The sequence below is a fragment of the Equus caballus genome, chromosome 4 (genome assembly GCF_041296265.1).
Source record: "Equus caballus isolate H_3958 breed thoroughbred chromosome 4, TB-T2T, whole genome shotgun sequence".
Lineage (NCBI taxonomy): Eukaryota > Metazoa > Chordata > Mammalia > Perissodactyla > Equidae > Equus > Equus caballus.
Genome location: NC_091687.1, coordinates 83,521,030 through 83,547,373, shown reverse-complemented (window position 1 = coordinate 83,547,373; position 26,344 = coordinate 83,521,030). Strand labels below are relative to the sequence as shown.

Genomic DNA, 26,344 nt, shown 5'->3' with positions numbered 1-26,344 from the left:
GTTTCCTCAATTCTTTACTTTGTTATTTCCAAACTCACTCCCACTGCTTAGGGAAATGGCTCTGCCATGGCACCCTGATGACCTTACATGTATCCAAATAGGCCATGTAGGCAAAGACTTGAACTGCAGCTAATCGAAGTCTTGGTGCAATGCCTTGTGATCCTGCTGAAATGCAAAAGGATGGGAGGCTTCCGAGGAGATGCTATGGGGCAGCTCCTCTCTCTTCCTTCCGTATCTCCCTATCTCCCTGTCATGAGACAAGTCTTGTCTTGTGCGTGTGAACTTGACACTAGTTTAATTGAACTGGCTTTCCTCCTCATTTGGATTACTTTATGTCTCCAAATTAGGCTCTTGGCCTCCTGTCTCACTTCTCAGTTCCGTCCTTCATCATCCACACTGCAGCCATAGTGACCTCATTAAACATAACTCTGCCCGTGCCTCTCCTCGCTGCCCTCAGGGAACAAGGATTTTCATAATCGATTCTCAGCACTCCTCACCCATCCCACTGTTGTCTCTCCTCACTCACTGCAGCCGCACTGCTCTAGCCATGCTCAGTTACGTACACACCCTCAGAAAGACCACGTGCTCTTAATGCTTTTGCATCTGGTGTTGTCTCCCCGTGAAACTTCCTTTCCTTCCTTCCTCAGTAGCCAGCTATGCATCCTTCAAAACAAGCTCAGATGCCTCTTCTTCCAGAAAAGATCTGCTAATGCTGCTACTTTAGCCTGTACTACATGCTTTCATGAGACTCTGATTCACATCTGTCTTAATATTGAGTGGTCAAGTTTTATTATGTCTGTTTACATGTCTGAATCCTTCCCAGATTCTGAGCTTCTGAAGGCAAGAGCTGTCTTTTGTCTCTGTATTCTCATGTCCTCACATGGTGCTTAACACAGAGTATCAATAAATGCTTGTGGAAGGAGGCAGGGAGGAAAAATAAGTGGCAGAAATAATTGTTGTGTAATTTTATATTTCATGTATTAACAAGAAATTATGCAATGTAGATACTATCATTTCAAATTCTTGAATATCTTCATTCTAGGAAAGATGAGTCTACTGTATAGAAGCGATAATACTCCTACTTCTCCAGAGTCGGATTTTGAACTAAATTTATTTCTTTAGCAAGTTACTTTATCTTGAATCCAGCTTTACCACTGGGAACTGTGTTCCTTATGTGTCTGATTGTTAACCTTACCAGAGGACAACATGGACCCAGGGCGTAAGAGTGTTTGAAGGAGCTGGAGGCCTCTGAGGCACCAAGGGACAGGGAAGATGGTTGGTACCCACCCGTCCTTACTAATGAGGCTGCACCTTCTACAGGATTTCCCACTTGTGCTTTCTCTGCTGTTTTGTTTCCTGTAAACTATTTTAAATTCTTGTGGTAAATACTTATACACTGTCTCTTCTTCTTTATGACTTTACACCCTCCCACCAGGCCTCATGTCTAGCATTATCTCTAAACATTTTTTGAATTACGAAGAGTGCAAAATTTTATCAAGTCCCAACATATAATAATGACTCTGGAGCGGTGGACAACCATTACTCTTTCTCATGAAGTACAACATTCTAAGAGGGCTTTAAATTTTACCCCAAAAAATGAGGTGGGGAAATTTTGTTCATCAGGATTCCTATAGGAAGGAAGATCTATTTTTTGTTTTTGTTTTTTGTAAATATTTTGATAATTTGATTTTGATTTTGGGGTAGAATCTGAAACCCTGAAGGATCCTGAGTGTAGGAAGAATTGCTCTGTGCCAGAAAAATGGAGGTTTTTTGGGTTTGTTTTTGAGGAAGATTAGCCCTGAACTAACATCTGCTGCCAATCCTCCTCTTTTTGCTGAGGAAGACTGGCCTTGAGCTAACATCCATGCCCGTCTTCCTCTACTTGATACGTGGGATGCCTGCCACAGCATGGCTTGACAAGTGGTGTGTCCGTCTGCACCTGGGATCTGGACTGAGGGACCCCAGGCCCCCAAAGTGGAACAAGAGAACTTAACCACTGCACCACCAGCCTGGCCCTGAAAATGGAGGTATTTGAGTATTGCCAGGAGAAAAAGAAAGTAGGGTGAAGAGACAATTGGAAGGCAATGGGGTACAACATGGCTTCTTGTGACTTCTTTAGTTAGATTACTAAATAAATGAAGTATTAAGTGCAAGATGATTTCTTTTTGCTAAGAGGAGAGGAAACAAGGGAAATGATCAGGCCTTAATATCTAGACTGACTCAGGGAAGCACACAAGTTGCAAGACCAGAAGGTTGAAGGAAGGATGGAAAACATTAGCCACAAGAACTTGTAGAAATCAATGGAAAGGCTTTTTGTGGGTCATAGATCTTAGAACTGGAGTTCTAAACCCACAGTCACCCCAGGTGATAAACCAGTTAATCTCACCAATCCCACGGCTGAGATTTAGAGGAAATAGACATTTTAGCTGATACAAGGGAATTTTACCTCAGTTTTGACCAAAGGGTTGTATAGGGCAAGAAAAACACAACCACAGAATGGAACAACTATACTTGATGTCAATCCCTGGTCCATTACATGGCCTAATTAGTCCAGTCTTTAAAAATATTGAATAATAGTGACTTTTGGCCTGCTTTTACCTGTTATAGTAAATTATAAAATCTTTGTTATTCTAATACAAAATCATTTTAATCTTCTTTTTGTATATGATGCCAAATTAAACATCATAGAAAACAATTAAGATACATTTTACAGTTAATCTTTCGTTGTAGATACTTGTACAATGTGTATTCCTCTTTATGCCTGCCCACTCTCCCTCCACCCCCCATGCCTAGTATTGTGTCTCGTATTCAAGAGCAGTCAGTGTTGATTTCATAAAACTTGATGTAACTTACTGTTCTTCAGTTGTTTTGATTGCTAAGAAAAAAATAGCTTATAATTAACCCCTGAAGCCAGAAAAGATCAGAGTTTCTTCAAATGTCAAAACTAACAACCAGAGCCATAATGCAGATTTCAAGATCTGCATTTAGCACCATAGCATATAGATATGAAAAGAGAATATTTCCTTTCTGTTAACTGGAAATGACTTTGGAGAATAAAATTTTATGTTTTGATTTTAGTTTCACATCATTGAATCTAAATATTATGTGGTTCATTGAACTAATGTTTTATTTTTTATCTTCTTATCCTGAATATAGAGTTTCTCTGAGTAATGAATGATATGATTTTAAATTAGTCTAATCAAGGCATTGAACCAATCAATTATTAAGGACTCCATACTAAGCTTTCATTCTCCACTAAGAGCTTAATCTCAAGATTTTTTTTAAAGCTTTAGTTAGATAAATTGTAATTTTAACACATCAAACATTGACCTCCACAGGTTATCAAATGTTTAAAACTCACAAGTTGACAGAGGTGAAGAAATTCAAGTCGAGAAATCTGAATAAACAATCATCAGCCAGTTTCTGATGTGGCTTGAGTGCTCTTAACCCAAACTGTATAAAGAGACCGTTTGAATTTCTGCAAAAGGTTTTCCCTAGAGTCAAGGCCATTTATTTCTTTGATTCATACACTTCTCACAATCACAAGCTAAAATACTGCAATCTATGTTAGCTGTGTCATTTAAATGTTTTCTTTCTGTCCCATATTCCGGTGGCCAACAGCTAATGGCATAGAAAAATGTGGCCCATGCTTGCCTTTCTCTGAGCTCAAGGGTCCACAGGGGTGTCATCTGTGGATGAACAAAACCCCTTCACTGTGTAAAAGAAAAATTGATCACTACCCAGTCGCTTTTAGGGGGTTAGGGTTATTCTTAGTTTATGTTCTTTGGGACTTGAGTATTAATTTAGGAGGAAGAAAAGACTTCCTCTCACAGTGCACATTTCTTCTCTTTTGTGGAAGCCTGCTGCTACTCTCAAGGTTTTTGTTATCTCTCCACCTTCCCTTCAGTGAAATGTGTCTTCCTGCTGTTCTGTTTCTCTGCTCCAGAGTCTGTGCTATCTCATTTGTTGGCAGCTAAATGGAATTTATTACGCTCCTGTTTTCTGAAGCAATTTAAGAACATGATTGTTGTACGTCTCTTATTATAGCCAAGGCGTTCAAAGAAAAAAGGAAATAGGAAAGAGAAATAAGCAAAGCTGACATTTTCCTGCATCAGAGTAAAAAACGCCTTAAGGCCTGAAATCAAAGAAGCCAGACTTGAAGACCAAGTTATCAGTGTTGGTAGAAATACATCCAAGTATAAAAAAGCCTTGCCAAATAGATTTTTTCTATCTTATCAGTGCCAACACTGGGGAACTTGAACTTCAAATCTAGGATTCCTTGATTCTATAACTCAGTTCCCTTTAATCCGGCTAACACCTAGTTATTCTTCAGGTTTTATCTTAGATACTATTTTCTTTTCACCAGTTAAGTGCTTCATAGCAACCTGTAGTTACCTCTTTACTTACAATCATCAAGCATAATCATCCTTTATTTTAATTATTTATTTTCTTATCTTTATATTCCATTAGATTTGAGAGTTCTCGAAATCAAGATAGTATTTTATCTACTCAGTACCTAGCACACTGACTAATATGTAGTAAACACAATAAATATCTGTTGACTGAATGAATGAGTATTGTAGACCCTGTGAGATAGACAGAACTACATGAGAAATCTATTTCTTATAATCTTTTGGGAGAAATAGAATTGAGAAACATAAAATAATTATAGAACAATTTGGATTCCAATTTCATTGTCCTGAGTGATTGAAATGGAAACACAACATACTTGTTTGTGTGTATGTGTGTGTTTATAAGTACACTAGGATTTCAGATACTAGTGATTTCATTGGTTCAAACCATAGTAGTTAGGAATCTTTATGGAGAAGGTAGGGTTTGAGTTAAAAATTGAAGGATGGGAAGGTTTGGGATGATGAATATATTTGGAAAAATCTAAGATACTGCTGTATCATACTATATTAGATGAGGCTAAAGACTTGGAGGGAAGGTGGAGTTAACTCAGTCCATCAGCTGGAAAAAATACAATTAAGTAGGTGAACTAGGCATTTCATTAAAAGGTTATTATACTTGGATTATTACAAATGAAATAAGCTACCAGCCTGCAGAACAAAAGGTATTGTCCATATTACTGGAAGAAAAGAAATTACATTTAATAGAGCTACCCTGAGGAAAATTTCATGCAAAGATTGAGACACTAGTTAGACTTTAGAAAATTGCAGTATGAAACTTAGCCTAAGATTGCTTATTCCTTAAAACTTTTAAAAAGAGCTTTGAAACAAGCATTAAACTTCAAAGCACTCTGATGCCTACCCCAAACAAGGCTGTATCCATTTAAAACAATATTTTTCTATTTCTAAATGATAATAATTAAATGATAAAATATTTTATTATTGAGCTATTTCCCTTTTACAATCCTTAACAAATTTTACCTAATTCTATCAGACAGCTAATTAACAATACATTATTTAATATTAGATTTATGCTCTAAAAATTTAAATTAATTATGGGGCTACAGCTTCTCATTTGTTGGATTAAAACTAAAACTGAGGGGCTGGCCCCGTGGCCGAGCGGTTAAGTTCGCGCGCTCCGCTGCAGGCGGCCCAGTGTTTCGTTGGTTCGAATCCTGGGCGCGGACATGGCACTGCTCATCGAACCGCGCTGAGGCAGCGTCCCACATGCCACAACTGGAAGGACCCACAACGGAGAATATACAACTATGTACCGGGGGGCTTTGGGGAGAAAAAGGAAAAAAAATAAAATCTTTAAAAAACAAACAAACAAACAAAAAACCTAAAACTGAGAATCTAAAGTTTCTAATGAAGATTCCTAACTCTGAACAACATGCATTTTGGCTTTGATCAGAAAATGGTACCATTACTTTGAAAATATATTAAACAGTTGTTTTTAGAAGATAACTTTGTAGTTCTCAATGTAATTTAGCTAATATGAAACATAAAAAAATTAAAGGTAAATTGACGCTATAACTAAAAATTCCTCATAATGCTGTCATACTAAATACAGCTTTATGTTATTTCTCTATTTGGCTAGTCGATATTCCTGATGACTTGTTCAAATACATGGACTTCTATCTAAACTTTAAATTATATCAAATCTAAGATTTAAATTGTTGCGAGTGCCATAAATGTCGCTGTGGACATCTGCTTTGTGAAGAACTGTGAACTTGCTGTAGATTTATCTTTAGAGGAAACAAAGCCATATCTCACAGAGGTTCTTTCTGCTACGTTTAGCTCTAATACATTGAGAATTGTAACAATTGGTCTACACAGATTGTCTTCCATTGGCAAGGCATGATCAAGACACATTTATACAACTGAATATAATTAAACCAAGCAGATAATTTTTTTTTAGCATTCTAATGCTAATGCTTTTTGCCAGGCAGGTAATGAGTTACTCTATATACCCATCGAGCCATTCAACATACTAGTTAGTACAAATTAGTAGAAAATTCTGAATCTTGTAGAAGTGTTTGCACTTCTGCAACCTGAACAACTCTCTCAGATTTTTCTCTAAAATGTTTTACTTTCCCATGGTCTACAAATTCTTCAATGAATTTTCTTAAGTTTTAGTGATACTTTTATTCACAAAGCACATGCTATTAAGGTTAGCTTTTAGTAGAAGGAACAAAATTATTTTTTAGCCTTTAATTAACTGATAATTGTAAACATAATGTTATTTTTAAGTGTTCAGCTCCAAAGATGTGGAGAACATTTGATGGCAAAATGATGGAAATGGATACACAGTTTACCATCAGAGCCCGAGAACTGCAGAACATCTATAAATGCATTATGCTGAAAAGTATCTCTCAAGATGAGAGGCTGGATGTACTCTTGACACTTAAACACACTGTGAAGGTATGTTAACTTTCTCTTAGCTTGGGGGTATCACTATCAATAAAAGAAACTGAATACTAAAATCAGCAAGATGTTTTGTATTAAGCCATTATAAAGATAAATATTTATATATATGAATTTTATTTTGTCAACAACTATGTTATTTTGGTATAATTTTGGGAGGATGTGGTTTATGCATTAATATTTATCAAAAATTTCTCTAACTATATATTACGACACATAGTAAATGAAACTATAGCACAATGAATATTCTAAATGCAAATATATCCCTTCTATGCAATGGGTGCAAATATATAGCATAAGATTAATACTCAGCTCAGTTCAATAAAACAGTACCTATTGCCTATATACTCTGACACTTTTCAATGAAAATTTTATTTTTAGCAGTTTTAAAGCAGCATCAGTGTACGTATTTTTGTCTTTTTTTCTCATTCATTATTGATTTTCTGTTTTTAGTCTTGCTTTTAATGAAAATGAAATGGGTGTCCCAGGTCAAGTTCCCAAGACGCAGTGTCTGAGATGGAAATTAGTGTGCAGGAGTTTATCGGAGAGTACACCTGTGAGGAAATAGATAACAGGCTTGGTCAGATGGAGAAATGTAACTCATCAATGATTTCAGCCAATCTCACAGGGATCTCTGAAACTGGGAAGGCCCTTTTGAGTTGTCCTGAATTGAGGCAAGGGGCCAGGAGATTTTACTCCCACATTGACCATTTATTGGTTGTGGGCTGCCCCCTGGGAAGGAGATGTGACTTTGGGTGAGGCATCTCTCTTTACCACAAAGCAGTTCTCAGAAAGGGACTGAGTTGAGAGTGTCAGCCAACAGTGCACAGGAGTGGGAGAATGAGTACTTCCCGTCTGGACACAGCATACATGACACATACTGCTGCTTGGACCCACTAGCTTCATATTCTGAGGTTTGAGAGCAGCTCCTCCAGATTTGGATAGGCTCTTTTGTCCTGGGGAAAATTACAAGTGCAAGGTTGGTGAAATAACTACAGCCCTCTAATGTTGTCACTGTTTTTAAGGCTGCAACAGATACTCATTCTCTTTCCTCTCCTACCCATTTTAGATTTCCTCACCCTCACCTGTAGGGATGACCCACCCCTTGAGAGGTCTGGACCACTGATCACTATGCTCTTCTCAGGCTGAGGCTACTAGACTTCCATTTACTGTCAAAATTGGGCAAGAATATAGCAAGAAATTCCCATTACCTTGGTGCCAAACATATTCTTCCCTGTCTCCATTCGGTAGTAACAGCCCTACTGCCTTTCAGAGATCAGGGTCAATTAACTCTACAGGCATATGACACTTCCCTTAGCCCCAGGTCTTTTGGCCTAAGGAGCCCAGGCATTAGCTGTAGCTTAAAATTTAATAGGACTCTTGCTCTATCCTCTGGTAGAAGCATTTTCCCTCCAGGAATTAGGACCTCTGAACTTGAAGGGCCCAGAGTTGCAGGGACAGGATGCAGAAATTCCCCAAGTAATAAATGGGTCCATTTCTACTTCCGCCACCTTGGTTTCCAGAGTAGGGCAGTTTCAGGGGCTTCAAGTTGGTCTTCCACATCATGTTAGCTCTTACCCCACGGATCAAGAAATCAAGGGTAAGGGGCTTGCGTCGACTACCAGGTATTCCATTCCAATGATATGTTCAAGGACCAGGAAAATGAGTACTGGGTGGATCTGAGAACCCAGTGGACATATTGTGAGCTGGACCTGGATCAGGACTCCATTTATTTTTTGTTCCCACATACCAGCAATTTTCAGCCAAGATAGCTTTCTTCAGCTGACGGCAATCCAGAGAGAGGCTCAGCTAACAGTTGCCAGCTGCCAACCCTATCAGCAGCTGGGAGACCTCGTGCTTCAGTTCTGAAGCAGGGGTAGTCTGGGCACCACGTCACAGGATTCACTACAATGGATTTGTTTTCTATATTCCTAATGAAAGGGGAAAACCTAAGTACCATTAGGGCCGTTGGTAAAACTCTTGTGTTTTATAAATAGCTCAAATTGAAGGTAACATCGAGCATTTGTAATTGTCAATATAAATAAATTAAATCAGTATTTCATCTAAAAATATTTGGCTTCTGAAAAATGACTTTGAATTCTCTACATTTATAAGATAGTTACCAGATGCCTCCTTCAGTTTATGGCATAGAGATATAAGTTGTCTCTGAGCTGTCATTTGTATGAACTATTTCAAAGCTTGTACATAGGCAATGGATTGGGTAACTCTGCATGGTCAGTCTGTTTTGATCATCAGTAGACCCAAATTGCCAGAGCATATAGGTATAAATACTCAAATGATAATCAGTGGTTCACTATAAATAACAACTGAAAAAATGTCAGCCATATTTAGATCCATCTAAGTGAGCCATGTGATTTCAATCTAAGAATTTCTCAAGTATAGCTATTAGATACTTCATGTGGGTTCTTTGCCTCCTAAGTTCTTCTGTCGAGAAGAAACAAGACAAGACACACAAAATTCTTAAGGCATATTAAATAGTTGAGTAAATGGTTCTTGTTGAGAGGTGAGTCTCCATAGGTCTCGCACATTTCTGCCTATCTTGAGAACAGAGGCATTGACTGCCTTTGTTCTGGACTACCTCTTCAAAGGTATTTGTGTGGTAACTAGCCTTGGAAGATAAAGATAGATAGGAAGAGGGAGAAGTGGTAGATCCAGAGGTAGGAAGTAAACTTGGTATCTGTAGAGGGCAGTAAAAAGAGCAGATTGGAAAAAAGAGAGTGCAGGTAGGGAATACAGTAGAAATGCTCTTACCTGACATAATTAGGACCACTAGGTGGTTAATTTAAAAGCCAAAGGATGGCTCATAAAAGATAAATTGTGCATATCTTAAACAATATGTTTAACCTAATATAGTCACATGTACATTTATTTAACAATACTTTGGTAGGAGATAAGGCCTTTAAGCATTACTCAAATTCTGGCTCTATTCATTTATGGCTGTGCAACCTTAGATAAGTTATTTAATATTTCTGAAAAGCAGTTTCACCATTTGTAAAATTAGTTGCTTTGAGGGTATAAATATATATGTATGTGTATATATGTACATGTATAAGTATATATAAAATATAAATTAAAAAATATAATCTATATGTCTCAGTGCTTACAAACAGGGAGCCCTCAATAAGAGATATCATTTTGATGACAATTAATAATACAGACTAGAGAATCTTAAACCTGAGTACAGGTAGAATTATCTAGAGAGCTTGAAAGAGAGAGAGACAGACAGACATACAGGGTGAGAGAGAGAGAATATGAAAATAAATGTAGAGGAATGTTTTCTAGGCCCCATTTCAGAGCATTTAAATTAGATCCTCAACTGTGAGGGCAATGTTAAAATCTCCCTCATGTCCTTCTTATTGGCCTTCGGGGTCAAGGACCACTGATGCAGACTCTTGAATTAGCTATAACAAGTATGTATTAAAAAGTACAGAAGAGCATTATTTTAGTGACTGACTTTACCTTCTGACTCTTTCATTCAAACTGTGTTTGTTGTGGTCCTCTGTTGGGCAGTTATAGTAACTTCTATTTTGCTACTTATAAATCCTTTTACCTTAATAACCTAGCTCTTACCTGGGCTTTCTTATTCAACCACACTTGTTTCTGCTACTTTATTAAAAATTATTGTGAATTATATAAACATGCAGAAAATATATATAAAATATATATGTGCAGTTTAGTAAATACAAAGCTACCAACCACGTAACCACCCTTTGGCCCCCAAACAGGATATTGCGAACATTGCTGGTGTCCCACTTCGTAATGGCAATTCTCCCTCTCCTCCCCTGGAACTACCATACTGACTTTCATGGTAGTCATTTCCTTGATTTTTCTTCGTAGTGTACCACCTCTGTACACATTCTAAATAATATGGCGTAGTGTTGCTTATTCTGGATTTCATTTAAATGGAATGATACTGTATGTATTATTTTGGTGCCTTGCTTCTTTTGCCCAACAGTAATTTGTAAGATTTAAGCTTGTTATTGTGTGTAGCTGTAGTTCATTCATTTCCATACATTAGATAATATTCCTATGTATGCATAAGCCATCACTTATTTGTGTAATCAACTCATTTATGGATATTCGGTTGTTTCTGATTTGGGGCTATGTGAACAATGACTCCACGTGCACATTTCTATAAAGCACTTAAGCATAGAATGGCTGGGTTGTAGACTATGCATATCTTAAACTGTGCTAGACAATTACTAGATAAATCTAATTTTTTTCCAAGTTAGTTTTGCCAATTTTTACTCCTATCAGTGATGTTTCATTTATGCTGGAGTCTAGTTTTCAGTTTGTTTGGGTGATAATTTAAAAAACTAACTTAGTAGTTTTTTTTTTTTTTAAAGATTGTCCCTGAGCTAACATCTGTTGCCAATCTTCCTTTTTTTTTTCTCCCTAAATCCCACCCCCCCCCCCCCCATTGTATACTTACTTCTTCTAGTTATGGGTCCTTCTGGCTCTGCTATGTGGGATTCTGCCTCACCATGGCTTGATGAGCAGTGCTAGGTCCATGCCAAGGATCCAAACTGGTGAAACCCTGGGCTGCCAAAGCGGAGCGCATGAAGTTAACCACTCAGCCATGGGTCTGGCCCCCAAACTTAGTAATTTTTAAAATTCTATACTGAATATTTTTGTATTTTATATAGGAACATGACTGTAAACTGACTCAGGAAATTTTAGAATTGATTGACAGAGAGGTTGACCTTATGATGAGAGGAGTCAAACATCAAAACCTTGAAGGACTCAGGAAAAGAATTGCAACACTCTTTTTTCATTACATCAAAACGCCTCTGTTTAATCCAGAAGTTGCAAGACACCTTAAGGTACTCTACTTTTTTTTCTCGAACTTCTTTCTCAAAATTCTAGTATGTGCTATAGTAAATTGAAGTATATTCATATTTTCTTTTAATACTTTACTTGGGGTCCAAGTGGAAGACCATCTTATTGGTGGAAATCTCCTTTGAATGATTATTTTTTATGTTGATAAATTAAACTTACTCACTTAACTTTTTCTGTGTCTGTATTTCCAACCTTGAATTCTTTCCTCATCTCTGAGCCAAATTTTCAGTTTAGTATTGCACTATGTTGAATGTGTCATGATCTCTCACACCATCGTGCTTTTGCACGTACTCACGTACTGTTGCTTCTATCTGGAATACTGTCCCCTAGCTTTACCCAGCGAACTCCTGTTCATTTCCTAAGACTCAAATTACATGTCCTCTCCTTCACAAGACCGCAAAGACAGGTAAACTCTTCATTCTGAGATCCTACATGCACCTCATTTGTGTTCCCTTATGATACTTACCACATGGTTATATTTATTACTCAACAGACCCATGTAGATATCCTGAGAGAATTTCAAAAGTAACATGTATTTGAACTAAACTACCTTCACCCACTCCAACATGCTTAGGCTTCTGTGGAGATTTTGCTCTCTAAGGTCAAGATAAGCGCCTTATTGCCTTCTCACTGTGCAGAACTATTTAAAACATTTTTAGTAAAGTTTTGGGGAAGTTTACTAAAGAATTCTAAATAGTGTTTTATTCCAATGATTATTTTTAGAATTATAATTTTTAAGAGGCTGACTAAGCATCTATTTTGCTTTTTTGACATAAACAAAATCTCAGTATTTAGTCAAAACTTATAGAAAAATAAAAATTGTTTAATTTTTATATTTTTTCTTTTTTAGTGAATTTTTTAAACTTAATTGTATTGCAAGAGAATATTAAGTTGTCCATTATATTATTTCTTATTCAAATCAATATTTCATTTGTCCCAGCTACCCTCTAGTCCTTTTCTATAGACTTATTCAGTTCTTATGTTTGCAGTAATATAATAGAATTTCATATTCTACACGTTCACATAACATTATACGATTTTATTCACTTTTTAAATTTACCTTTGGTAAAATTCACTATTTTTGGTCAGTTTTGATACATACAGAGAGTCATGTAACCAACAGCACAATCAAGATAAAAAATAGTCTTATCAACTCCCCCAGATTCTCGTTACTTTGTAATCACCCCTTCCCCTGGCTCCCAAACCCTTTGGCAAACACTGACCTGCGTCTTATTTCTATAGTTTTACCTAACCCAGAATGTCAGATAAATGGAATCATTCTGTATGTAGTCTTTTGAGGCCATAATGTAGTCTTCATTTAGCATATTGCATTTGAGATTCACCCACGTTCTTGAGTGTATCAGTAGTTTGTTGTTATAACTGAGAAATATTTTTATGGTCTGGATGTACCGGAGTTTGTTTATGCATTCATGGTTGAAGGACATTGAGTTGTTTAGAGTTTTGGGCTTTTGTGAATAAAGTTGCTACAAACACTTCATTGTGCATTTTTGTGTAAATTGATTGTTTTGCATTAAATACATTGGAAGTGGAGCAGTTTAGTTATATGATAAATGTGTATTTACCTCTGTAAGACACTGCCAAACTTTTTTTCCAAACTGGCTGTACCATGTCGCATCCCCATCTGCAATGTGTGAGAATTCCAGCTGCTCTGAATCTTTGTCACGTTGTATTGTCAGTTTTTATTTTAATTTTGGAATTCTGTTAGGTGTGTAGTAGTATCCCATTATATTTTAATCTGCATTTTCCTAATGACTAATAATATTAAGCATCTTTTCATGCACTTTTTTACCATCCATATATCTTTTTGGTGAAGTGCCTGCACTTGTCTTTTACCAACACACTCTCTACCCCTTTTTTTAGTTGGGCTATTTTCCCATTATTGAGTTTTGAGAATTCTTTTTATGTTTAACCTGTAAATCCTTTTTAAGATATATGATTTACAAATATTTTCTCTCAGTCTGTGGCTTGTCTTTTCATTCTCTTAACAGTATCTTTTATAGAGCAGAAGTTTTTGATTTTGATGAAGTTAAACTTATCAATTTTTAAAACGGATCATGCTTTTGGTGGTTTTTTGGGGTTTTTTTTGTATTTAAGAAATCTTCTTGGAAGAGTTAATATTGCTAAAATGTCCATACTACCCAAACTGATCTACAGATTTAATGCAATCCGTATCAAAATTCTAATACCATTTTTCATAGAAATAGAAAAAAAAAACTTAAAATTTATATGGAACCACAGAAGGCCCTGAGTAGCCAAAGCAACCTTTAGAAAGAAGAACAAAGAGGCATCGTGCTTCCTGATTTCAAACTATATTACAAAGCCATAGTAATCACAACAGCATGGTACTGGCATAAAAAGAGACACATAGATCAATGGAACAGAATAGAGAGTCTAGAAATAAACCCACACATATATGGCCAGCTAATATTTGACAAAAGAGCCAAGAATATACAATGGAGAAAGGATAGTCTGTTCAATAAATGGTGTTTGGAAAACTGGACAGCCACATGCAAAAAGATGAAATCGGAGCCCTATCTCACACTACATACAAAAATCAACTGAAAAGGGATTGAAGACTTAAATGAAAGACCTAAAACTGTAAAACTACTAGAAAAAAACAGAGAAAGAGCTTCTTTATATTGGTCTTGGCAAGGAGTTTTTGGTCATGACACCAAAAGCAAAGGCAACAAAGGCAAAAATAGACAAAGAGGATTGCATCAAACTAAAAAGCTTCTGCACAGCAAAGGGAACAATCAACAAAATGAAAGACAGTATACAGAATGGGAGAAAATACTTGCAAACCATGTATCTGTTAGGTTAATATCTAAAAAATTACAAGGAACTCATACAACTCAAAAGCAATTTTAACCCAATTTAAAAATGGGAAAGGGCCTGAATAAACATTTTCCAAAAGAAGACATACAGAAGGCCAACATGTACATGAAAAAGTGCTCAATATCACTAATCGTCAGGGAAATGCAAATCAAAACCACAGTGAGATGGGGCCAGCCCAGTGGTCCAGTGGTTAAGTTCATGTGCTCCACTTTGGCAGTCCAACGTTTTGCCAGTTTGGATCCTGGGCGGGAACGTAGCACCCCTCATCAAGCCATGCTGAGGTGGTGTCCCACACAGCACAACCAGAAAGACCTACAACTAGAATATACAATTATGTACTGAGGGGTTTGGGGGAGAAGAAGAAAAATAAATTAAAAAAAGATTGGTATCAGATGTTAGCTCAGGTGCCAGTCTTTACCAAAAACACCCACAATAAGATAACACCTCACAAGGGTTAGAATGGCTTTTATCAAAAAGACAAAAGGTAGCAAGTATTGGTGAGGATGTGGAAAAAAGGGAATCGTTATGCACTATGTGGAAATGTTAATTGGTACCACCATTGTGGAAAACAGTATGGAGGTTTCTCAAAAAATTAAAAATAGAACTACCGTATGATGAAAAGTTTCAAGTTTTGAAAACTGATCATGAGCCAATCCAAATTTATTGTTAAGATGAATGAAATAAGAACAACATTTGGTTCAGTGGACTTTTATTTATATGTGAAGCTAGCTATTGCCTGTAAGAATAATTAATGTAGCATAGCACCAAAAATATAAATTCTTCTTAAAAATAAATACCAAAGCACTTGGAGAGTTTTCTTACTGCTTTGCAACCCAAAGCCTCTACCTACTAATTCTTTTCAGTCAATTTTCTAGGTGATTTTACCACATGTATCTGAAGGTTGATGAATAATAGAGATTTTTAATATTTTGGCAAGGTAAAGGAATACTGCTTAAAATTTAAATTTTGTATAGAATAGGAAGGTAAGGGAAAAATATGACTTTAGAACTTAACGAACTTTTTATCTCATTCTGCGATAAGTTGTTTAGTATTTGTTCTGTTGGTTAGCTTCTCTTGGGTAGTATTTGGCCTGACTTTTATACCTTTCTTTCCTTTTTTTTTTTTTATTTTTAACTAATAAGGCCCCTCAAGACCCAATGAAGTTTTATAAGAAGATTTACTTTTGCCACAGTTGCCAGCTCTATTTGCCTTCTACTGAGTTTGCTGTATCATCCACTTCACAACGCATATACCGCTGCCGTCACTGCATTAACCTTGACAACGAGACTCGACAACGGGAGTCATTTCTGAAATACAAATGTTTGCTTCAACGGCTCTACTATTCAGAAGCTGATTATGAAGATGATTCTAAAATTGCTTTCCTGATGCAGGTATGATCAGTAAGGGTTGCCAATCAAGGATGAAATTTTTCCTCTGATTTTACGGACAAAATTCCTGCTTTCCCACCCAAACCTTTTAAAATAATGGTTCTTTTTTCTCTGCTTGTATTTTGTGACGCTTCCTTTCTGGCCATTTTAAGTTTATATATGCAGACTTTGTAATAAAAAGTCATTTCAAGAGTTTTAGCTAATATGGTTTAAATAAAAAAAGTTTTTAAACAACTATTTCATTTCCTGCCTTTCCCTCTTTTGTCATTAAAACAAGTCTTTTTAATAACGTTAAGCAAATTGCTCACTCTTTATTAAATTTCAATCTCCTCATTTGTAAAATGGAATAAAATGACCAACAATAACCCTGAGGATAAGATGATCCTTACTAATAAATTTTGAAAAGTACTGAATACTGTATAAATGTAAGGTAAAATGATCGTACTGGAAGAAACATATACAGCTTACTCTGCGGTAAAGACGCAGTCATGACTGTGAGACTGGTAACATTGTTTGGGCAGAATGCCACGAAGATTGGGCAGAAATTTGGTGAAAAATAAGGAGCTATGTTCCTCTGAAAACCTCAGAAATAATGTTTCTGTTTAAAAAATATACTCAATATATTTCCTCAAGTAATGTAATGATCTTAAAGAAATTTTATGTTTAGAAGAAAACATTATTTTTGAAACTTGTTTTGACATGCAGCTACAAGATATTCAGTACCTGACCGAGAACATCTGGGCGTCCCAGTCAGTCCTCAGTGCCTGGACCAATCTCAATGATCTGGTCATGGTCCGGTGGGATAAGTCCTTGGAGTGGTCCCCCTGGAACTGCATTCTTCTTACCAAAGATGAAGGTGCTGCTCATCTCAGGCTAACAAGTATTGAACAGGTAAGAAAGTCAAAATTTGTCTGGGAAATTAATTTAATCATTGGAATTAATAGCAAGAATTTGACTACCTTTTAATACATTCCATGCATAATTTAAATACTCCCGTTGGATTAATAGAGAATCCGTGGATACCACTAACAAAATATGTGAATGGTATGTATGGCGGAGATTAAAATTAAAAGGAAACTAAGGCACATAAAAAGGAAAGATAAGAGATCTGAAGGTCTTCCAAGTCCCTGAACGTGACACCATTCTCTCCTAATGATAGCAAGTTCAAGCGGGTTAGTTCCACATCACGTTCCATGAGAGGAGGGACTTCATTTAGCTTGTTGATGTCTATATCTCCAATACCTGCAGCAGTTCCTGTCACAGACTAGGGGTTTAATAAGTATTTGTTGAAAGAATAAATGAATATTAACACCAGATAGGTATTTTGGAACATAGAATCCGTCCTTTGATTAGTCATCATGAGTCTGCCTATTAGCACACTAAATTCTCAAATAAATTTTGTGCTCTAGATGGCAGTCATACCGATGGGGTATAGTTCCGAGGCTCCATTTTTCATTTGCTTCCAAATAACTAGGGGTGGGGAAAAAAATGCTAAAATTGAATACCATTTAATTTCAGTAACTTACAAGATGCAATCTTGAGAACATTTTGATGAACAGAATTGAGGCTTCCCTGGTGAGTTCCCAGAGAACTCCATTTATACCAAGCAAGCCCAGGATCCCAAGAGCTGTTACTGATTCTCTGCCTTCTATTGATTAAATTGCTCTACCTTTAAATTCCATGCAAGATGTCAGTTAAGAGAAAAGAAAGAAATGACTTCAAATCGTCATTTTGAATAGTGCTATTCCCTGCCTGTGTTTTTACTGGGCAGGGGGAAGGTGTAAAGGGGAAAAACTAGTTAAATTTTTAGTTGTTTTGAATAATTTTCCAGTAGAAGCCAGGCTAAGAAAAATTTCACTCGAGGGATTGCAAGAAAGGGCAGCAAGAAATTGAAGCTATGTTAAATATTATATTTAGTAAGCTAAGCTGCCTCATAAATATTTCATCACTGGAAGCCTAGCCAATACTAGCAATATCATTTCATCCAGGACCCATAGTGGGACTGAAGTTCATTCCCAAAGCTGATATTCCACTGCTTCTTCAATTAATCCACACAACTCCCTTTGTGTATTTAATCAAGTTACTCCAGTCTCAAATTAAATGTTCTATTCACATGCATTCCTAATTTCAGGATGCCGACTTTACTGAATCTCTGTAAATAGAGCTAAAGTTCTCAACCAGACAAACTAAGACAAAATGGCCTTTTTTATGGTTTTGGGCTAGTGTCATCTTTTAAGTATTAATATTCAGCCTCGTTAAAGAAGAGTTTATGTCTTGCAGCAAGTTAAAGCATTTCCAGAATTTCCCTAATGCACAGAGATATTTGCTTTCTCAGTTTGTAAAAGCATACTCAAAAATTAAAATAATCTTGACTCCCTGCAATCATGCACAAGTTATAGGAAAAGCCTGGAAAAAGACTTGTGTTCTCTGAACTATAAATGAGGCAGATCAATTTTTCATGGTGTGCACATTGGCCAAAGTAGGAACAATAGTGGGTTTAAAGTCAGGGGCCTGACCCAGTGTTTCCCCATTTCGATCACTAACAACCTGCAGGACGGTAAGACCTGACCTCTTTGCTTCATGCATTTTTATAAAACTTAGCTGAAAACATGGAAGCAGTATAGAGGATCAGAGCAACCCTGACTTTGAATTCTGGCTCTGTCACTTATGAGCTGGGAGAAGGTGAGCAAGTTTATCAATGTCTCAGTGACCTGGTTTTCTCATCTATAAAAAGGGAATAATATACAAAAGGGGATAATAGATGCTGGATATCTTTCCATATTATATTATTCTTTAAGACTTGCTTCTTGTTCCTTTGACTGTATGTACCATGATATGCTTATCTCATCTTTAATGGTTACTTTTGGGTTCTGTAAAGACGCTTTGAAAACTTTTAAAGTCTTGTATATGTATAATTTAATGTTGCATAGCAGGAATATGTTAGTTTTTTTTCAACGAAATATGGGTTAAGAAATGGTGAAACAAAGTTAGATTAGTGCAAAGGGTGAGTATTTGACCTGGTAAATTTGTCTATAGAGAAGAAACTTTAAAATAATCCCAGGATACTCCTACGTAATCCTTTCTGCGAGAATATCATATCCTTTGACTGCTTTTCTCCAGGGTTTTCTTTACCTTTGATTCGACACTATGAGGGATCTTTAGTGAGGGGATGTCTTACTTTTAGAAAACAACTTTTAGGAGGAGGTAAAAGTATTTGTGATTTGGTTGAAAAGAAGGGTCAATTAAGATTAATAAACAGAATAGATGGTATTTATTAATTCAACCAGAATTTACTTTTGAGTGTGCCAGATACTCGGCTAAGTTCTTGAGAAAAACAAGGAAATGTAATGAACACAATTTTCATGTTTCAGGTGCATTCAAGTTGAGCAGAAAATCACAGACTAAGTAGTTTATAATGACTTCACCAAATGTGGGTTTAGTTTCCTTATATAACAAGAAGTCCAGAGGTTGGCAGTATGGGGCCAGTAGGGTAGCTCCATAATGCTCTCAGAAACCCAGGCCCCCTAACTTTTCCCTCAGCCGTATTTAACCTTTGGCTTTCATCCTCACATTTGTGGACTCTTAGAGATAAAATAGCTGCTTCATCTCCTGCATTCTATCTACCTCCCAGGTATGACAAACACCAAAAGGTGCTGTCAAGCACCTGTCAAGGTGAGTCGTCTCACTTTCAAAAAGCTTTCCTGTAAGCTTTATCCAATGACTTCTGTTATATATATGTATGTATGTATATGGCCAGAAACTTGTCACATAGCCACCTCTAGCTAGAATAAAAGTGAGGAAAGCTGAGCATGTCACAAAATACAAAATCTGTGCCCTATACAAAATCAGGCCTCTAAACGTGAATGGAAGAGAGAATGAATATTGGATTGGTAACTAGCACTCTGCCACTCTTAGTAGAAAACAGATGATTTTATAATGTCGCAATGCTACGTAACAGAGAAAGTTCCAAGTACTGTTATAGCTGTGGCGAGACAAGAAGCCTAAAAATTAATTAAGAACAAATGAAATGGAAAGGCATGAAGACTTGATAAAGGCAGGAAGGTTATTTTCTGTTAAGAAGAGAAGAGAAAACAGTGCAGGGACTTACAATGTGGGAATCTAAGGTAGTAAGAAGGTGACCAAAGAGAAGTTTTGTTGTCACAACACCACTGTGATCTTTATCTTGAACTCTGGAGAAATGGAGGGAAGGACCAATTTTAGAAAAAAAATTCAAATTGGTAATTGCATCAGTATTAAAACAGATTTAAAGAGAACCAAAGTGACAAGTACATTCATTCAAAAATATCGATTGAGTATCTTCCTTATGGTGCCAAGAGACACATATATGAAAAAGACCCAGTTTGAGTCTTCAAGGAGCTTTCCTTATCATGGAAGAGACTCTCAAGAAGATAGTGAAATTTAAGGCAGAATGAACTAAACATTACAATTAAAATACATAAAAATGCTTGCAAGTACGGAAGAAGGAGGGGTTAGTTTGGACTCAGAGAGGTCACATGGAGAATCAGGAAAAGTTTCCAGGTTAAAGCGTCAGAGGAACTGAGCCCCAAAGGGTGAGAGACAAAGTGGGAGAAATGTATTCTGGCTGAAAGAACTGATGAGCAAAGGCATGGAGGCATGAAAGTGTTTTTACTTGGCAAAATATATCTGTGACTTTTAATAGAATTTGATTTGATTTTCTTTTCTTTTCAGGGATATGAACCCTTGTTTATTCACAAGATCAAACACAAGCATATCCTGGCTAAGAACTATTTTTCTCAAATTCCACTGCTGGCTTCATGTATACCTGACGGTGAAATAGATGCGATCAGGAAGAAATATCACCCAGAAACAACACCTAAGATTATAAAAGCCCAGGGGCCCAGTCCTTAGAAGACCCGGGGGCATTTGTTTGATGATCCACATTTTTGTTTACTGCTAACAGAGTAATACAGAGATCACACAATGTGGAAATAGAATTTTATCTTTTTATTGATTTTAATTGTCTTTCATAATATCATAAGTAGTGTGAAGAGGAAACATCCCTATATAAATGCTTTATTGTTAAACAGTATTAAATTGAGATATAATTTTGTTACTGAAATTAATGTTTTAAAGGAAAGTGAACATTTTATTTTTACATATTTTCACATTAAAATTTTTTAAAATTTCAAGTGCATTATAATTAAAATCAATAGACAAACAAAAGGTAGGTTTAATTTTCAGCTCAAGAAATTTATTTTAGATAAAATGCAGTTATAGGGGAATAGTCAGTATATGGATGGGAGGAAATATAGAATTCTCCGTCTTGAAAATCTTTACAGGTAGCATAAAAGATGCTAGGTTTTAATATGGGGATTTGAATCTTCACTTTTTATCTTCTACTTTCACCTTCCATCCTTCTCAAATCCCAATAAAATAACTGAAACTGTTTATAAACAAATAAACAAGTGCATTCCATGCTGGAAAACAGGGTCAACAGTAGAACTATCTTTTATCCCATGGGAGAAAAACTCCCAGTAGGGCAATGATGAAACTCCATAGGAAGAATAAACTTGGTCGAGTAAACGATAACAATCCCTTTCCCCAATAAACCAAAGGAATAACCTTGACCACATGCATATCAGGGATCTACAATGATAAACAAGGGTGTGTGAGTCAGTCTTAATAGGAAATGGTGCCCTCAAAACAGGAAAATTCAAGAAGAGTTTATTTACAAGGGACTTATAAAGTGTGGGCAGTGTGTTGGGAAACTAAAGAAATAGGGCACGGACCCAGGGTTGGTGCTGGATAAGCCATCTCTACCCCTAGTCTTAAATGAACCTGGGAGGGGAGAGGTATAGGAACAGAGAAAGGGAGTGTAAAGAAGATGATTGAGAGGATCAGTGACCAACTCCTACTGGAACAGCCAGCCTAGTCTCCTGCTTGGGTTTCCCACTGGCAGAACCCAAAAGGAAAGCAGAAGAAATAGAAGTCTGTTGACATAATTCATACAGCTTTGGGACAGAGAGCAGAAATAAGGGGCAGAGTGGATCTGGATGGCTAAATAGAATATATCCAGCAAGAGAGAATTAAAAGTGTAGATCTGTAATTCAAGTAGCACTATTTCACACCCCCCCCCCCCCAGAATTATATATGTTCGTGTATATATACATGTATAGAGTGTACATACGGAGATATATATAACTTTTCTTCTAATTCCAATCACCAATTAATGAAGCTGTTCTGTCAAGTTTAGTGATCAAGGAATTCAATCTAAATGTTAATATTTATTCTACATAAATATTTGCCAACATTTTAACAACTTGTTTTCTAGGATGTCTACAGTTTTTTTACTTGGCAAAAGCATGGCACATGGCGATTACTTTTAAGGAACTAAACATCGAGGAGGGAAGTGCTATAAGCTGCTGTTATTTTCAAGTTAACGTGGACAATTCGGATGTTCTGGGAACTTTCTAAACAATAAATTACAGATGAGAATTGATTGGGGACCATTCTGATCACTGATAACAATTTAACACAGAGAGAAGTGTGTTTACACTGGAATGTAAATAACCAGATTTTCACTAGGCAGTTCAGGAGAATCTCCTAGTTCAGAGAAGGAAGGGCTGGGTGGCAGACAGTGAGGGGGAAATAGTCAGAGAGGGGCAAATAAGGGAAGTTGAGAATTCCTCTCTTGCTCTAGGGGTGAATCAACTGACTAGTAGATAGCATTTCCCTATAGTAATGGAAGACTTGTGGAATACAACTGATGGGGGTGGACAAACCAGAACAATTGCATCATATATGAAAGGGGGCAGCACCTTAATTCAGGACCGGGAGAATAACCACAAAGCGGGAAAGACAGCTCAACAGCAGAGAGACTCTCCCTAATAAAGTCAACTATTCTGGTAAACTTTTTCCATCCCACCAGAACTACAGTTTTCAATTTACACAGGTATCCAAAAATCCACAGCAGAAGGGGCGGGAGGAGGTGGCAGGCTAGGGAGCAGTGAGTAGGGCAACAGTCAGGTTGCTACGTACTAGAATCCTAACTCCAGGATGCTGGAAATCAACAACTAGGTAAGCAGCTAAGTTCCCCTTCATTCATAGTAGCTGCAGTCCTCTAGTTTATGACCTGATGAGCATACGTCCCAGGGCCCACTAACAGATGAAACTACAGAAAATGTTTCCTTCTTTCTCCTCTGTGAGAACTGTGTTATGTGAATAAAGGCCTAAACAATATAACAGAACACAATTTTGTATCCCAATATTGTAACAACAAGCTGATGAAGAATAGTCACCATAAATATAAAGATTCAAAATTTTAAAAATGGGCCCTTCTGAGGAATGATAGATGTTCATTTACCAAATCTCTTAATTCATGTTAGGGACATTGGTAGCACTTTTTCTCCTTTGGGGGAAAAAATGATTTGGGAAAAATTGCTATTACATAAAACAAGCAATTGCTAAATTACAAAAAACACAACACATTGGCGGCAACGAACAGCAGATTTGGTATTTGAAAGCTAAAGCTAAAACAGGGATTTGGTAGATTAGCTCAAGAGAGTCCCTTATAATCCAGAGAAAAAGGACAAAGAAATGAAGTAGGTGAGCAAAAGTAATAAATTTAAAAGCTTTTGGTGACTACACTAGAAATAACATAAGCCTAAAATGGAATACAATAAGAGAAACAATTAGCAAAGAGAGATTTAAAGCCAATTTCCCTAAGCTAAAAAGACATATATCCTTAACTATATATTGTATATATATATACAAGTCCTAGGAACATTAGTTTAGAGACACACATAGACACAACCTGATGGCATTTCTGAATTTCAAGAATATTCAACAAATTCTGTAAGCATTCAAGTTGGAGGGAAAAAATTAGTCACAAGGGGAAAAAAAAACCCAACAGCATAGATTTCTCTTCTCCAATGCTAAATGCCGGATGATAAGGGAGGAACGTTTCTATTGAAGGATTTTGAATTTCAAGGGTAAAAAAACTGACCTAAGAATTTTACTTCCAGGCGATTTTCTTACCTGTGAAGACAACAGACAGACATTGTTAGGCAGAAAGCATATCATCAGTCTATGTGTAGCCATTCCGTACTCCAGCTGACCTCAAAACCGTGGAGGTAAAGTATGGGCGTGATATTATATAAAAAATGGCAGGGAGCACTACAATCTCAAGATCCTTTCTAAATGATTATCAGTTTGCATGGTTTTCAAACAATGTAATGATCAAAAATAATTCCTCAAATAAAAATCTACACTGTAAAAAAAAAATCTGAATCTATGAAAAAAAAAACTTTACTATTCCAATAAAATGCCTGCTGTGGGAGGATTCAGAGGGATGAATTGTGCCAAATCTTTTTAGAGGAGAAGGGTCAACAGATACGTAGGTAGGAAAGCAAATATTCAAATAGTTAGTTTAAAAGTTTAAAGCAACTGCTTTTGAATGAAAATCGAATTAGAAGCTCCACATTTCTGGAGAGAAAAAGGGAACAACAATAAACTTGAGAACTCTTGTGAAGTAAAAGTTTGTTTTTCTTTTAAAGTTAACAGGAAGGAAGTGCATATAAGAGAAAAACAAGATTAAAAATATCACAATGCATAAATTTGAATAGATTAAAATTCTCTAGGAAAGGATAGTTATCCTTATATTGTATCAAGAATGAACTATATGCTGCGTACCAGATATGTACCCCAAATAAAATGACATGTAAGGGTTAAAAATAAAGGTATTTAGTAAAACCGTATCAGTCATATGCAAACAGACAACAAAAAAATTAGTGGCAATATTAATATCAAGGATGAAAGTGAGAAGAAAAGTAGAGCAAAGGAAGTTACCTTATGTTGGTAAATTATAATCACAATAAAAATGAATAATGAATCTCTATGTTAGGTACAAAAATAGGTTTTAAAGAAAAATCAGTTGAGAATTCTCTATAGGCTCCTTATGTTTCTGCATTTCTTTTAAGTAGAGGCACTAGTTCTCCCTTTTTTCAGACTTATTTTCAAGGATGTTTGCATAGCAAGCAGTCTTGGAAGATAGAGACAGTATGTCAAGTTCCCTGTAAAGGATTCAGAGTCTCTAAGTCCAGGATTCCTGTCCTGGAATGCAACTCACTGTGTGTGCAGGTCTCATCTGGACATTGTGTCACTTTTAGGGCAAAATGCTGATATTCTGGCTGCTGCTATTTATGTGAGCAATAAATTGTGCTTCCTCTATGACCCAGGAGTTTCATTCTTCTTCTATCACCTATGAAATTGTGGCAAGATAATTGATAGCGTGCAATTAGGCTACCGTCTCAGAACCTTCACAGTTCTCCAAAAAAAGAAAAAGAGAGAAAGTGAGTTAAGAGGAAGAATATGCTGTTTCTCTTCTCTTTCCAGGAATACTGGGTGATTGATCGCAATTCTCCACCCTCTTGAAGTGAGGCGGGATGATGTAACATGCTTTGCCCAATATAACGCGAGTAAAATTGTCGTGTGTCACTTTTGAGCATTGAAGGAACAAATAATTCTAATCCTATAGGCGTACTTCTAAAGAATAGAAGAAGTGAATACTTCCCAACTCATGATGCCAGCATAGCCTCAATATCAAAATTTGACAAGGATAGTACAAGAAAGAAACTGATAGGTCAATTTCACCATGAATATAGATGCAAAAATTCTGAACAAAATATTAGCAAACTGGGAGAGGGGGCGGAGCAAAATGGTGGGGTGAGCTGACCCGGGATTCTCTCCCCTCAAAAATACAACAAAAGATTGGAAGAACTGAATTTCAGAGAATAAACATAATGCCAGCTCGTCAGAGACCTACTATACCAAGAAGGAGGAGATCATAAACCTAGCTTTACACCTTTGGAGGTGCCGGACCGGTAGGAGAGAACATCGCTCCCTTCCCTAAAGTCTGCGATCGCTGCGGTGCGGGTCGGGAAGGAGCGGGGGAGGGGCCACGTGACCGAGGGATCATCCAGGACTCCTGCCGCTGATTCAGTGGAGACCCGCTGACGGGGGGAAAGGTTCCGTCCGCGGGGACCTTATAAATCAAGGGCCTTGGGAGACCAGAGAACAGAACTGATCTGAACCCAGACCTGCTCGTGTGAGTAACAGCTCCTCCCCCCAGCAAAGCCAGTGGGCACAGCCATCTTGCCCCAAGGCGGAGAGCTAACACGCCGTTCTCGACCCCCATCGAGTGGCGACAGGCTGTAACTGCAACTGAATTCTACCACCATGAGAAAAAACCGCTCCTCTACCATCCAGCAATTTATAAAAGCCCCAGACCAGAAGGAAAACAGTAAAGACACAGAATTAAGTCCTGAGGACTTGGAATTAGGTAAACTAAGTGATAATGAATTCAGAGCAGCTATAATTAAAAAGCTCAATGAGGTAGAGAGAAAGATAGAGAAACAAGCCGAG

General features: G+C 36.9%; 1 protein-coding gene across 5 annotated transcripts in view; it reads left to right on the top strand.

Annotated features, from left to right (window-relative positions):
- The window catches only part of IQUB (IQ motif and ubiquitin domain containing), a 57,092-nt gene extending 31,939 nt beyond the window's left edge, over positions 1 to 25,153 (top strand). For 3 of the 5 annotated variants that reach the window (XM_001501290.5, XM_014739205.3, XM_023639580.2), the window contains 5 exons: positions 6,663 to 6,833; positions 11,504 to 11,680; positions 15,695 to 15,943; positions 16,646 to 16,831; positions 20,651 to 25,153. In XM_001501290.5, the coding sequence (XP_001501340.1) occupies positions 6,663 to 6,833; positions 11,504 to 11,680; positions 15,695 to 15,943; positions 16,646 to 16,831; positions 20,651 to 20,830 (963 nt within the window). In that variant the 3' untranslated portion in view covers positions 20,831 to 25,153. The remainder of the gene's footprint in view (positions 1 to 6,662; positions 6,834 to 11,503; positions 11,681 to 15,694; positions 15,944 to 16,645; positions 16,832 to 20,650) is intronic. The other 2 variants (XM_023639582.2, XM_070264993.1) reach the window with 1 other exon arrangement.
- The last annotated feature ends 1,191 nt before the right edge of the window (positions 25,154 to 26,344 follow it).